This window comes from Erinaceus europaeus, chromosome 8 (genome assembly GCF_950295315.1).
Source record: "Erinaceus europaeus chromosome 8, mEriEur2.1, whole genome shotgun sequence".
NCBI lineage: Eukaryota > Metazoa > Chordata > Mammalia > Eulipotyphla > Erinaceidae > Erinaceus > Erinaceus europaeus.
The window spans coordinates 72,696,970-72,712,241 of record NC_080169.1 but is presented as its reverse complement, the minus strand read 5'-3'; the positions used below and the strand labels follow the sequence as shown (position 1 = coordinate 72,712,241).

At 38.5% G+C, this 15,272-nt stretch overlaps 1 protein-coding gene across 3 annotated transcripts in view; it reads right to left on the bottom strand.

The window, feature by feature from the left end:
- The window catches only part of LHFPL3 (LHFPL tetraspan subfamily member 3), a 712,959-nt gene that overhangs the window by 455,777 nt on the left and 241,910 nt on the right, over positions 1–15,272 (bottom strand). Inside the window, exon 2 of one of the 3 annotated variants that reach the window (XM_060196375.1) lies at positions 9,157–9,659. The exons of the other annotated variants lie outside the window; for them this stretch is intronic. Within the exon in view, the coding sequence (XP_060052358.1) occupies positions 9,448–9,659 (212 nt within the window). The 3' untranslated portion in view covers positions 9,157–9,447. Of the gene's footprint in view, positions 1–9,156; positions 9,660–15,272 lie in introns of those variants that run through there. 3 annotated transcript variants of the gene reach the window in all.

Here is a 15,272-nt window from a genome sequence, read left to right as displayed (position 1 = left end):
TGCGGGTCCTTGTGCTTTGTGCCACCTGCGCTTAACCCTGCGCTACAGCCCGACTCCCGTATTTCATATTTTTGATACTGTTATCATATACTATGTGTAAAGGGGAAAAAACTTTTACTATGACTTATTTCCTAGTCCTAGTTAATGTCTTCCATCATAATAAAATGGAAAACATTATTTTTAGTTTGCCTGTTGTATGTGTGTTTTATTTAGCCCAGAGACAACTTTGTCACTCAACATTACTAAAGAGTCAAGAGAGAAAAATATATTTATTCAGTCTAGTGCAATGTCTGACACATGATAGAGCTGCAGGAAGGGTATATTATTATTGTTCAGGAATGTGCTGTTACCAAGATCAATTTGAGAAATGTGCTTTAATAAAGTTGTGAGGAAACAATTAAAAAGTAAACTCATATAAATATATCTTCCATGGAGCTGGCAGTGGCACATCTGGTAAAGCAAATACTTTATTACCATGGGCAAGGACATGAGCTCAAACCCTCGGTATCTACCTGCAGGAGAGGAGCTTCATGAGCAATGAAGCAGTGTTGCAGATCTCTCTCTCTCCTATATGTTTGCTATCCTTCTCAATTTCCCTTTGTTTCTATAAATAAATAAATAAATAATCAAAATGTGAATAAACATATATAACTTAGAATACACATATACACATATGGGGGTGGTTTGAACTGGGGTCACACACATGGCCAGAAAAATTTCACTACTGTCCGACAGGTCTCTTGTAATTTATAATTATTCATTTGTAAATTTAAAAAATGATGCTCCTGACTATTCTCCAATACTATACCTACAACTTTACCTAGAGTCATACGAATTTAATTGTACAAAACTGGTTTGTCTTCCCAACAAGAGTTACTGTATATAGCACTAGGCAACATAAAATTAATAGTCAACACAGTCATCATAATCATGACCTTGGCCTGCTATTATGTGGAATTTTTGTAGTAAAAAAAAAGGGGGTTAAAGTTCAGCTTTTGACAAAGTTGAGTAGGTAGGATGATTAATTAAATACAGTGTAAAAAAAAACAAAAGAAAACAAGAAAGAAAATGATCAGCTTATGTCTAAAGGTTGTGATCTTCCTCTTCTGTTCTTAAATGAGTGCTGGCCTCATTTTGGATGTGTGTACACATCTATCAAAATTGTGTGTGCATGGAAGGGGAGTAAAGTTATATTACTAAAATATAAAAAGCACCACATATCTAAAGAGTTTAACTTTTTCCAGTCACGAGTTTATATAAAATTCCATTTGACACACACATTTGCCTTGTCTCCTACATCTCAAGATTTGCTCCCTTAAGATTTTGTGGTATCTGCCATCAGAAAAGGACCCACAAATTTCAAAACACCCAATGTGAATTCTGGGAACTTACCCTTTCCCCTCAAATGACTTTATCCCTTCTTCAGAAACACTCAGTCTGCCATCATTCTTTTAGGTTACATTCTTGTTTCCAGGAAATTCTTATGAAAGCACAAATGCCTTTTGGGAAGAGTAAGTGATTAATAGTCACTTACACCAAAGCATTAGCAAACAAGTTGGAAAGGCACAGTGTATCAAATCAGGTTGGAAAGGCAGAGTGAGTGTCCAGAGGGAAAAAAAAAAAAAAAAAAGAAAGAAAGAAAGAAAATAAAAGAGAGAATTTTGTTGAAAAAGTTGAGAAAGCACTAAGATTCAAGTCTTAGAGTCCATATATCCCAAACTCGCAAATTAAAAAACAAAACAAACACACACAAAAAACAATAGCCCCTTTGCATATTTTTAAGAATCCAAAACTTCAAAAAACCTAAATATCAGTAGTTACAAAAGAAGCATATCAATATATTAAAACAAAGGTACCCTTAGCATGCCTTTTAGAAATGTATCCAATGAAATTTAAATACCACAGGTATTAAATACCCACTGTCATTCATTAAGAAAACCAGGTCTAAGCTCTTATACTATTTGTCTTCTTTAACATGTACTTATATTTCACTGTGCCCACTAATTATTCTGTGAACACACACTTCAACCCTGAAAAGTTTTTATTACCTTATCATAGTTTACTGAAACAAAAAAAGTATAACTTTTTTCATTTTTTATTTGTGATTAATAGTAGGTTACAAGATTGTAAGGATTACAGTGTATAGCTCCACATCATACCCACCACCAAATTTAAATGCTCTATTATCATAAAATTGCAATTTACAAATATATTTCTCCTAACTGAAAAAATTATAATATACTAGGTGAAACAAGATTCGTTATCAATTTCATTACTATTTTTCATTTTTACGAGATATACTGAGAATTCTTGATCAGACAAACAAGTAGATTGCATTATATTATAATAGTGTCAATTACTTAGTTGAACAAATATTGGATTATGTTCCAAAACCACAGCGATACCTATTATTTAAATTACTTTACATATAACTAATAAAATTTCATTTTGGACTTGTGTGTTGGAGTGATGGTAATATAAACTCAGGAAACTGCTCCCCTCAAAAGCAAATATTAAAATGAAATATCTCAACAAATTTTATCAGCTTACAGCTGGGAGTTCTAGTAAAGAGAAACAAAAAAATCTCTGGCTGAAGATGATAACTGTGAAACAGTATAAACAGGAGGGGGAAGGCGACATAAGACTCAAATGAAAACAAGGTGCTACATTGCTGGCAGACACCATATCAATAACTTCTTTCAGTCCAAAAAGTTCCTGAAACTCAGGAAACACAGCACTAGAACCACTGCTCAGATGTGTAGAGGCCATGGCATTTGAGCAAACCTGGGGTGGGAAGGGGGGGGTGGCTGGGATAACTAAGAAACTGAGCATTGTACAATTTTGGCAGCAGGAAAGCCTACCAAAGTTTAAGGTATCCCTCCTAACAGAGAGCTTGCTGAACAGGGTCAGACTATCCTTCAATTGGGAAAAATGACTGACTTCACTGCAGAGGTCCCACTTTCAGGGAATAGTTTGGGAAGAATGAAAGGAGTCTTGGGAATTCTTACACCTTCCCTCTCAAACTTGGGTTGTACTTAAGGGACATTTGGCTTCTTCAAAATTCCTCCCTTCCACTGCAACTCATCTACAGAGTCCCAGTGCCACAGAGATTTTCAGGCCCATTGTAGGGGTCTAGGGATGGGGACACAGACCTTTGGTGATGGGAGCTGTAAAAAACTGCACTTCTGTTAACTTATAATGTTTATAAATCACTATTAATTCAATATGTCAATGGAAAAATAGATTGAATATTTCAACTTAACCTTCCTTATACTCTTTATGGAGGGAATTGGAACACAGAACTCTAGTGGTGGGAATGGTATAGAATTATACTCCTGTTATCTTTTTTTTTAATTTATTTTTTATTTAAGAATATACTCCTGTTATCTTATGGTTTTGTAAATCAATATTAAATCACTAATAAAAATTATTTTTAATTATATACATGTCTATTTTGGAAAACAGAAATCTATTTAGAAAAAACACTTTATGATAACTCATTCATTACGGTTCTGGAAAGTGTTTTACTAAAATTTTTAAATGACTGCTCATTAGACCTGTTTCCCCTTTACTTAAAAACATCTTATTTAACTCTGTATTCAAACGGTTGCAAAAATAAAAATACTGATAATTTCAATACTCATTTACCAATATAGATTTGTATGTATTTCAATAACATGACAAATGTCTGTGAAAACTTTGGAGCTGAAGATTTATTCAACTTAAAAAAATGTCAGGCTCAGAGAAAAACACATCAAAAAACAGAAACGTCATGGGCCGTTTGTTATATAACTAAAATATGCCTACTAGGTATCTACAAAACGGAGACAAACCCCTCCCCCAAACTCTTCATCTGCACTATTCCAGCCTTTAGGTGCATGATTAGTCAACAATTTGTTTGACTTTATATGTTAACTTTTTTTTCAGCTACCAGGTTCCAGATGCTAACATGATGCCAACCAGACTTCTCTGGGCAGACAACCCCACCAATATGTCCTGGAGCCCCACTTCCCCAGAGCCCCACCCCACTAGGGAAAGAGAGAGGCAGGCTGGGAGTATGGATCAACCTGTCAACGCCCATGTTCAGAGGGGAAACAATTACAGAAGCCAGACCTTCCACCTCTGCACCTCATAATGACCCTGGGTCCATACTCCCAGAGGGATAAAGAATAGAAAAGCTTTCAAGGAGTTAGATGGGATACGGAGTTCTGGTTGTGGGAATTGTGAGGAGTTGTACCCCTCTTATCCTATGGTTTTTCCTTTTTATAAATAAAAATTTAAAAAAATTTAAAAATGTCATTGATAAAACTGACAAAATATTTCATATTGTTAAATAACTGGTCTGACAACCTTAGCTACTTTTTGTTGGGAACACTCTGACTTCATGATTCAGATCTAATAAATATGTTGATTCAAATCCTTGTGACAGTCACCTCTGAATATTTTTAATTCTCTGACAGAGTAGCAAATAGATCAGGGAGATCTGCCAAGAATTCATAGTAAAGATGAAATAAAGTGCTGCTATCCTCAATTCTTCCACAATATTTCATTTTTTTCTTTGTTTACTGCACTTTCACGAGCAACACATTATTTGATAATAGTTGGGGACTGGGACAAATGAGATCATTAAAGAAAAACTGTTGTCATTATGTATATTCAGAGTATCTCAATAAAGGCCAGCATACCTGCTTTGCCTGTTACAGAAATAAGTCTAAGATTAGGGAGACATAGGTACTATGTAAGTACTTAAATTAAGGGAGGTTTTCCCAAATTCTGTATTTCTAGATGTCCTTTAGTTTGACATCTGGTAGGTTACCATGGTGAAGTTTTCAGAAGGGTGAAAGCAAGGAAAAGGATAATAAAAGAGAACATGTGGGAATGAAGAATCTACTTAATACCTGCACCTATTGTCCCCACTAGCAAAAGAGTATGTGACGGTCTAGGCAGTTGCATACCTGGTGAGTGCACATGGTCACATGTGCAAGAACCTTGAGTTTGAGTCCCTGACCACCACCTGCAGGGGACAAAGTTTCACAAGCAGTGGAACAGTGCTACAACTCTCTCTTTCCCTTTCTATTTCTCTCCGATTATATCAGAAAAAGAAAAAGAATGTATGCTGAAAAGAACAGATTCATAATGTAGGCACAAACACACAATGATGACCTTGGTGGGGAAAAAAGTAAGTGAGGTCAATGTAGAGCTAGAAATCCCCCCCCCCCACCTCTGGATGTGTGAACGATTCTTGGGTACTCTTGAGTTTTAGAGCACACACCTTCTCTAGTGGGGAGTTCTCTGACTTTTGTAAGCCAAGAAGAGGATGAAAGGTAATGGTCCTACCAGGGTTTGACTCTCCAGATTGGAGACACTGTGGGACTATAAGATTCTGTGAAAAAAAGTAACATTTTCTAATTCCTCGGTTAAGAAAACAAAACATGTGTAAAGCAATGTATATATCTAACATAGAAAGAGATGTGTATCATTATTTTTTTTCTGATTAAAAATATTTATTTTATAAAGCCAGAGAGACATTGATAGGAATTGGCGGGAGGGGCGAGAAAGAGGCACCTGAAGTGCTGCTTCACTACTTGTGAAGATGCTTGAACACGGATCCTTGTGCACTGTAACATGTGTATTCAACCAGCTGCAACACCACCAGGCCCCTGTATCGTTATATTTTAAGGATTTATTTTTACGAGAGATACCAGAGTATTACTAACCTCTGACACATACAATGCTAAGATCAAGCCTGTTTTATTTACTTATTTTTTGAAAAGTTCATTTGTTTTAATTCTCTACAATCTACATATGAATGAAACCACTCAGTAGTTGTCTTTAATGTCCTTAATTAGGGAACAAGGGAACTTGCTTCATTTCTTATCATCTCCTTAATACTGAAGAGCAGTAAGTCAACCTTTGACTCAACTCCCTTACCCCTCAAAAGGTTTCTCTGTGTCTCTAACTATTAAGAGTAAATTGAGCACTTGCAGAGACACCATATAAGTAGTTAAGTAACTAAAAAATGGACTGAGATAATATCATTCTGACCTTAGAACTGAACAAGGTCCCCAGGCACTCACCTGAGTATGAATGACTCAAGCATAGAAATAACTGTATTTCCAATGTGCAAGGATCCGGGTTCAAGCTCCCAGAGCCAGCCTGTAGGGGTGGGGAAGAGGGGAACTTCACTAGTAGTGATGCAGCACTGTAGGTGTCTTTCTTTCTTTCCTCCTATTTTATTTATTTATTTATTTATTTATTTATTTATTTATTTATTATATAGAGACAGAGAGAAATTGAGAGGGGAAGACAGAGAGGGAGAGAGACAGAGAGGCACCTGCAGCCCTGCTTCAATAATTGTGAAGCTTTCCCCCTGCAGGTGGGGACCAGGGGCTTGAACCTGGATCCTTGTGCACTATAATGTGTGCACTTAACCAAGTGTGCCACTGCCTGGACCCTCCTCTCTATTTTCCATTCCCCCTCTCAATTTCTCTCTGCCCTACCAAAGTATGAAAGGAAAGAAGAAAGGGAGGGAGGGAGATAGAAAGACATGCTTTTGTGTACTTGCTCAAGAATGAAGTCAACTCTTGCTGATTGTCACTCAGTGACTTAGCCTGTCCTGTTTTCCACATACACTCACTCACCTTCTCAGCAGACCACCACAGAAGTGTAATTAATCTCAAGGGATGCAAAGGGTAAAAACAGTCATCTCCCTCAGACTGCTTTTGTTTCATTTCTTTTTTAATCAGTTAATGTTTTATATTATTTTTTCTACTAGTTGATAGGACAGAAAGAAAGTGATAGAGAAGGAGGAGATAGAAAGGGAGAGAAAGGGAGTCGGGCTGTAGCGCAGCGGGTTAAGCACAGGTGGCGCAAAGCACAAGGACCAGCATAAGGATCCCGGTTCGAACCCCGGCTCCCCACCTGCAGGGGAGTCGCTTCACAGGTGGTGAAGCAGGTCTGCAGGTGTCTATCTTTCTCTCCTCCTCTCTGTCTTCCCTTCCTCTCTCCATTTCTCTCTGTCCTATCCAACAACGACAACAACAATAAGAACTACAACAATAAAACAACAAGGGCAACAAAAGGGAATAAATAAATAAAATAAATATAAAAAAATAAAAAATATATTAAAAAAAGAAAGGGAGAGAAAGAAAGAGACACTTGTATCACTGCTTCATTTTTCATGAAGCTTCCTTTTGCAATGGGAAACAAGAACTTGACCCTAAGTCCTTGCACATTGTACAAGTATACTCTACTAAGAGTGCCACCACCTGGTCCTTTGCTTTTGTTTGTTATGCCAACGAAATTTTCTAATCAGAATGAAATCATACTACTGCAAAGAATGCTTTCTTTACAATTCTGGTCCTTCTACTAATCATCTGACATTAAAGTTTCAACCCCAGGGGACAATAGCAAAATGTAAATAGTTTAGAGGGAGCTGGGGGCTGCAGCTCTGCGTTTTTACTTTTGAATAGTTTCTTGTATGCCATGGTAACAAGCTCTCTCCTTATTTGCTTTTCATGATCACAGTCCTTTAAACAGAGGCTCTGCTCTTTTATCGGTAAAACCCATGGTACTATAGGTATCCTTTTAAATCTTAGATTCATTTACAGTTAAAAATTACAACAATTGAAATTTGGCATCACATTTTATTTTTAGTGCCAAATATTAAAAACCAAACTAGTGGACTATTAGAAATGACAAATCTCAGTGAATTAATCGTCAATGTAGAGTAATCCCTCATGGCGTTCAGATGGAAAGATGTGCTTTTAAATTGCTATTTTCAAAATCATGAAATTAACAGCCAAAAGAGCAAATTTTTATTTGATCTGTTTTCATGTCAATAGTTAATTCCCAATTTACTTGTGCTGCACAAAGGCATGATCTCAAAATCTCATTTTACTGGGTGTCAGTAGGGCAGGTCTGTAGAGCAACAGCAGTGCCAACACCATAGCTGTTGAAAGTAAAAGAAGCAGAAAAATATTAATGTGGTAGGGTGTATACCATTATTTGTTTCTGTTCCCAAGTTTTCATGAGCTTGATTTTCTTTCAGTGCAGATGATCCTAACAGAAAAAGACATCTATTTCAATTTTTAAAAATATTTATTTATTTATTCCCTTTTGTTGCCCTTGTTGTTTTATTGTTGTGGTTATTATTGTTGTTGTCTTTGTTGTTGGATAGGACAGAGAGAAATGGAGAGAGGAGGGGAGACAAAGAGGGGGAGAGAAAGGCAGATACCTAAAAACCTGCTTCACCGCTTGTGAAGCGACTCCTCTGCAGGTGGGGAGCTGGGGCCTAGAACCCGGATCCTTACGAGCTGGTCCTTGCACTTTGTGCCACATGTGCTTAACCCACTGCGCTACCGCCTGACTCCCAAATACATCTGTTTCAAAAGGAGGTGGGCTGTTTTATTCAATTCTAAAATTGTATACCAGTATCAGACTTTATTATTTTTTTTCTTTTATTTTTTTTCCTTTTATCAGGGGGTTAAAAGTTTACAGTGCAGTTGATGACACATGGGTTTTAGACAACATTAAGACCAGTTCACTGATTCTCAACTTTGTGTAGTTAATCACCCTAGAGCATTTAAAAATACCTAATGCCTGAGTCCCACTTCTAATCATTCAATGTGAATATCTGTTAAATTTCAGGCATTGATATTTTAGTTTCCCTGATGGCTCTAATCTGTACCCAAGTTTAAGAACCATCCCAATTTCACAGATAAGGAGGACTAAGTGACCTGTCCAAGGTTATGTTAACTAGTTTCTCTACAAAATCATTCCTACACAACTGCCTTTCTGATACTCTTTATCTCTGCTGAACACTCCTCATGTTGCTAATAGAGAGTGGTTGGTTCATTCAAGCAACAAATTATTTATACAGCACCTACAATATGCTGGCACTGAGTTGGTGGTTAAGGAATCAATAGTGACAAGAATCGCTGATATTTCTGTCTTAATAGTGCTTATAGTCTAAGGAAAGAGACAAGCATTAATGGAAATATGGTAAAAAGTAATTATAATATTATTTATGTGAAGGAGAGGCTGATTTCTCTGAGGAGGTAAGGACGAAATACACTCTAAAGAAGATCAATTAGGTAAAGGAAGAAGAATAGTATAGTGAGAAAAACAAAGAGAGAGATGGAAAGAATAGGGTGGTGAGAAAGGTTTGAGGAAGGAAGAGAGAAAAAAGTAGAAAAGAGTGGGAGAGAATACAGAGAGAGGAAAAAAAGAAATGAAAATCTAGAGTGAGGGAGGGAGAGGAGAAGAGGAGAGACTAAGACTCTAATTTCTTTTTTTTTCTTTTTTTATTTAAGAAAGGATTAATTAACAAAACCATAGGGTAGGAAGGGTACAATTCCACACAATTCCCACCACCCAATCTCCATATCCCACCCCTCCCCTGATAGCTTTCCCATTCTCTATCCCTCTGGGAGCATGGACCCAGGGTCATTGTGGGTTGCAGAAGGTGGAAGGTCTGGCTTCTGTAATTGCTTCCCCGCTTAACATGGGCGTTGACTGGTCGGTCCGTACTCCCAGTCTGCCTCTCTCTTTCCCTAGTAGGGTGGGTCTCTGGGGAAGCTGAGCTCCAGGACACATTGGTGGGGTCTTCAGTCCAGGGAAGCCTGGCCGGCATCCTGATGACATCTGGAACCTGGTGACTGAAAAGAGAGTTAACATACGAAGCCAAACAAATTGTTGAGCAATCATGGACCCAAAGCTTGGAATAGTGGAGAGGAAGTGTTAGGGAGGTACTCACTGCAAACTCTAGTGTACTTCTGCTTTCAGGTATATATTTTGCAGTAGTTTACGGATACGTGTGAACATATGCTCTCTCTCACAGAAACTGGTGTATATCTAGGTTTTGGGACTTTGTTAGAAAGTGAACCACCTGAGATGAAATTAAAGTATACTATGAAAGGAAAGGTCTCACCCGAGTAATGAAGCTGAAGGGTTGTCATTCCACACCTGAAGTCTCTGGACACAGTCTGAAGTGAAGCATGTTGAGGTGGCAATCGTTGTTGGTTAGGTTGTGATCGGCAGATGCAATATTATTTGATATGGATTGGGAGAGGCATACGGGAAAGTGGGCCCTATACAGTGGTTCTAGGACTGGGGGAAGTAGAGGCTCTATAGTGGAGATGTGAGGTTCCTGCTGTCTTAGGGTTCAAAAAGACAGATGAGTGGCTGAGAAAGCTGTGGTATATATACACAATGGAATACTATGCAGCTATCAAGAACAATGAACCCACCTTCTCTGACCCATCTTGGGCAGAGCTAGAAGGAATTATGTTAAGTGAGCTAAGTCAGAAAGATAAAAATGAGTATGTGATGATCCCACTCATCAACAGAAGTTGACTAAGAAGATCTGAAAGGGAAACTAAAAGCAGGACCTGACCAAATTGTAAGTAGGGCATCAAAGTAAAAACCCTGTGGTGAGGGATAGACATGCAGCTTCCTGGGCCAGTTGGGGTGGGAGTGGGTGGGAGGGATGGGTCACAGTCTTTTGGTGGTGGGAACGGTGTTTATGTACACTCCTAGTAAAATGTAGTCATATAAATCACTAGTTAATTAATACGAGAGGGGGAAAATTAATTGTATGTCTCAAAGTTTTTCAAGACTCTAATTTCTTGTGTATAGGATGATGGCATATTTTTAAAAGTTCAAGTCATTCAGCCCCGGGTTGGCATGGAAGATAAAGGAGTGGACTCCCAGTATGGGGTCCTGAATTTGATCTCCAATATCACATTTGTCAAAGTGATGTTCTGAATCTCCCTCTCTAGTACTTCCACTCTCAAGCAGTCAATCTACCTATCAATCTATCTATCTATCTATCTATCTATCTATCTATCTATCTATCTATCTATCACCTATATTTTATCACTAAGGCTCAGTGCTAGCACTACAAATCCATCGTTCCTGGTGACTACATTTTTTCCTTTATATTTTATTTGATAGGACAGAGAGAAACTGAGAGGGGAGTGGAAGATAAAAAAAAAAAAAGGCTCTTCACTGCAGGTGGAGAGTAGGGGCTTGAACCTTGGTAATTGTGGTGACCCCCAGCAGGAGTTTGGGACTATTAGATATAAATGACCTCACCCTGAGGAGGTGCTTCAGAGAACGGAATGTATGAAAGCAAGGGACTTTGGGCACCTGACTCTCTTTGCCTGTGGCTTCTTCTCCTGGTCAGAAGCATCTTGGCAGTGGTGCTCCAGGCATCCATCCGCCATGTCTACTTCTCCTGGGAATTGAACACGTGTGACTCTGCTAGCCAGTAAACTTTTAGACCCCTCTACAGCCATGAGCATCCATTACCAGATCTAGTAACTGTTTATCTTATGGGCCTAACTTTGATAACCATATTCAAACTTTATAGACCTAGCGTACACTTAACCCTTGATGATAAGTGTTTATTCTGCCTTTTACCTGTTTCACCCTAATAAACCAGTTATTGTTTAAACCAGTTAGTTCCCAGCTCTCACTGTGAATCCTTTTACTCGCACAAGCAGCCCCAATCCCAAACCCCTTATTAAGTTAATTTCCAAGCACTACAAATCCATCATACCTGGTGACCATTTTTTTCCCTTTATATTTTATTTGATAGGACAGAGAAAAATTGAGAGACCAGTGGAAGATAGAAAAAAAAAGGCTCTTCACTGTAGTTGGAGAGTAGGGGCTTGAACCTGGGTAATGTGAGCCTATGGTAATGTGTGTGCTCAACCAGGTGTGTTGCTACCCCGCTTTTTCTCTCTCTTACTAATTAATTAATAAATCTTCAAAAAAATCTGAGTCAAAACAAAACATGGAATATCCTAGGGACTTTACAAAAGGTTAGTGAAGCAGTCAGGAAAGTCTTCCGGGAGCCAAATCTATTAATTAATTAATTAATTAATTATTAACTTATTGATTCCCTTTATAAATATAATCTCATAAATAAATATTTATAAATAAAAACCTTAAGATATATAGTACCTCATAATTTCAGGCACCATTAAAGGATACACTCACACCAAAGCCTTGGTCCTTCACTTTCTGTATGAAACAAACACAAGGTATGGGGGGTTGGGCACCTGTTAGATTGGGATGGCAGGAAGTGTTCAAGGATCCTGGTTTGAGCTCCTGGCTCCCCACCTGCAGGGAGTTTGTTTCACAGGCAGTGAAGCAGGTCTGCTTAGTACACCTGACTAAGTTCACATAGTACTAAGCTTGAGGACACACTCAAGGATCCGGGTTCAAGCTCCTGGCTCCCCATCAGCAGCGGGGACACTTCAGAAGTGTTGAAGCAGGTCTTCAGGTATCTCTCTCCCAATCTATCTCAATTTTTCTCTGTCCTACCCAATAAAATGGAGAAAAGATGGCCACCAGGAGCAGTGGATTCATAGTGCAGGTACCGAGCCTCAGTGATAACTCTGGAAGCAAAAACGAAAACAGGGCATGCACCCACAAATAAAATGCAAATGGGTTGTGGACTTTGACTTGGCCCAGGTTTGTCAATACTCTGTAATCACTTTTGTGTGTGAATATAAGTGTGTTTTTTTTTGTCAGTGTTTATTCATTCTAATGTGATTTTCTCAGATGAGAAAGAGAGAGCAGCACTGAAGCTTCCTCCAGTGCAGTGGAGGCTGGACTTGAATCTGAATGCCACATATGGCAAGCCAGGGCACTACCCAAAGGAGCTATTTTGTTGGTCCTTTTATATAAAAGTTTTCTATTTCTTTCTTTTTTTAATATTTATTTATCTATTTTCCCTTTTGTTGCCCTTGTTTTTTTATTGATGTAGTTATTATTGTTACTGTTATTGATGTTGTCATTGTTAGATAGGAAAGAGAGAAATGTAAAGAGAAGGGGAAGACAGAGGGGGAGAGAAAGTTAGACACCTGCAGACCTGCTTCCCCGCCTGTGAAGCGACTCCCCTGCAGGTGGGGAGCCAGGGGCTCGACCTGGGATCCTTAAGCCAGTCCTTGCACTTGGCGCCACATGCGCTTAACCCGCTGCACTACTGCCCGACTCCCCTTCTATTTCTTTTTTATTTTATTTGCCACCAAGATTATTGCCTCAGTGCCTGCATAATATTTTCTCTCTCTTTTTAAACTTTTTAAACTATTTTGATAGAACAGAGAGATTGAGAGGGGAAGGGTAACAGAGAGGAAGAGAGAGAGAGAGACACCTGCAGCCCTGCTTCAGGACTTGTGAAGCTCCCCCCTGAAGGTAGGGCCCTGGCTTCAACTGGTAATATGCGCATTCAATCAGGTGTGACACTGTCGGGCCCCAGATTTTCTATATTGTTAGGCAGTCCCTTTCCTTGTTCTTTGGCTGGAGAAAGCAACTTTTTGTTGTGACATCAGTTTCCTTGTATTTGTTTATTTGTTTGTCTGTTTCCTTTTGTTGCCCTTGTTGTTTTATTGTTGTAGTTATTACTGATGTTGTTGTTGTTGGATAGGAAAGAGAGAAATGGAGAGGGGAGGAGAAGACAGAGAGGGGGAGAGAAAGACACCTGCAGACCTGCTTCATCGCTTGTGAAGTGACTCCCCTGCAGAGGGCTCGAACCAGGATCCTTAAGCCAGTCCCTGCGCTTTGTGCCATGTGGGCTTAACCCGCTACACTACCGCCGGACTCCCTATTTCTCTGTGTTTTATGTTCCTAGTTTCTTTAACTATAAATCTAAACAAACTAAGAGAACCTAATTTCATATTATTTGCTGAGGTCTCAAAAGACATATGGGTTTCAAGCCCATATGTCTCTTTCTCTTTACCAGAAACAATATCCTTATGTTTATTTTGTATATAGTGGCCAAAGTTTATAATTGTCTTTAGTAGGAGGAATAGAGGAAACTGCATATACACTATTTTCGCAGAAGAGAAAACTTGGTGTCATGCTTTGCATTCTTCTGAAAAATAATTTTTAAAATATTCCTTCTAGAGACCACTCACATTTTTGTGACCTCCAGTAATTTTTTGTGACTATTCAGCTATTTCTATTACTTCCCTTCAATTTGTTTTCTCTAAATGTCTTTAAATTTGCCTTTGTAGTCTTCTGTCTTCTCTTCAAAGATTACTAGCTACCCCCGTTATCTTCTTTTTTTCCAGGTTAAATCTAATTGTGTGCTACAATTAAGGTTATTTGGAAATTCATATAAAATTCTACCTTTCTTCGTTTTCAACCACCAAACATTTCTTTTTTTATTGGGGGCGGTGATTAATGAATTACAGTATAGCTGTTGACACATGGATATAATTTCTCATCTCCCCAAGATAGGTGTCTGCAAAATATTCTCACTGTCAAGTTAGGTCTTTTTCAACCATGATGTGTAAGGACTCCAATCCCCCCACATTACCCCCCCAACTTCCTTTCCAACCCTCCTTCCCCAGAGTCCTTTGTTATAGTAGAATCCACCAAACTCAGTTCAAGTTTTACTTCATGTTTTCCCTTTTCTGTCCTTGTTTCTTAAATTCCATCTGTGAAGGAGATATCTGATATTCATCCTTCTCATTTTGGTTTATCTCACTTAATATGGTTCCTTCAAGTTCCATCCATAATGAGGCAAAAGAGAGGACTTTATAATTTTTTTTTTTTAATTTGCTACCAGGCTTATTGCTGTGACCTCTGCCTGAACCACAAATCCACCACTCCTGGCATCCCTTTTAAAAATTCCTTCTTTTATTTGATAAAAGAAAGAAAATGAGAGATTGGGAGGGGAGGGATGGAGGGAGGGAAAGAGAGAGAGAGAGAGAGATCTGCGATCTGCAAGGTTACTGGGGGCTTGAGCTCAGGTCCTTGGGCATGATAATGAGCGTGCTCAACCAGGGACATCATGGCCCAGTCCAACTCCATCATTTTTAACAGTTGAGTAGTATTCCACTATATATATATATATATATATATATATATATATATATGGAACATATATCCATACCCATATACACTTATCTATTATTGAGCATCTGGTTTGTTTCCAAATTTGGGCTATTGCTAATTGTGCTGCTATGAACATATGTACACATTTGTTGGTATGCATGAGACCCCTTCTGTTTCATTTGGTTTAAATCCCCCCTGCTTAAGACTATTCTATTTACATAACCACTTCATTCTATTTACATAACTGCTGTTAACAAGCACCTCCCTCCAGGCATTGGTTCAATCCCCACTGTTTCATGATATGTTTTTGCTCCACCCCCCCTCCTTGTCACACCCTGATTTTCACCAGTCACTTTTCTCTCCACCCTCTGTATGTCACATCCTGTTTCCACCCTACTTCGCAAGTATATATAAAGACA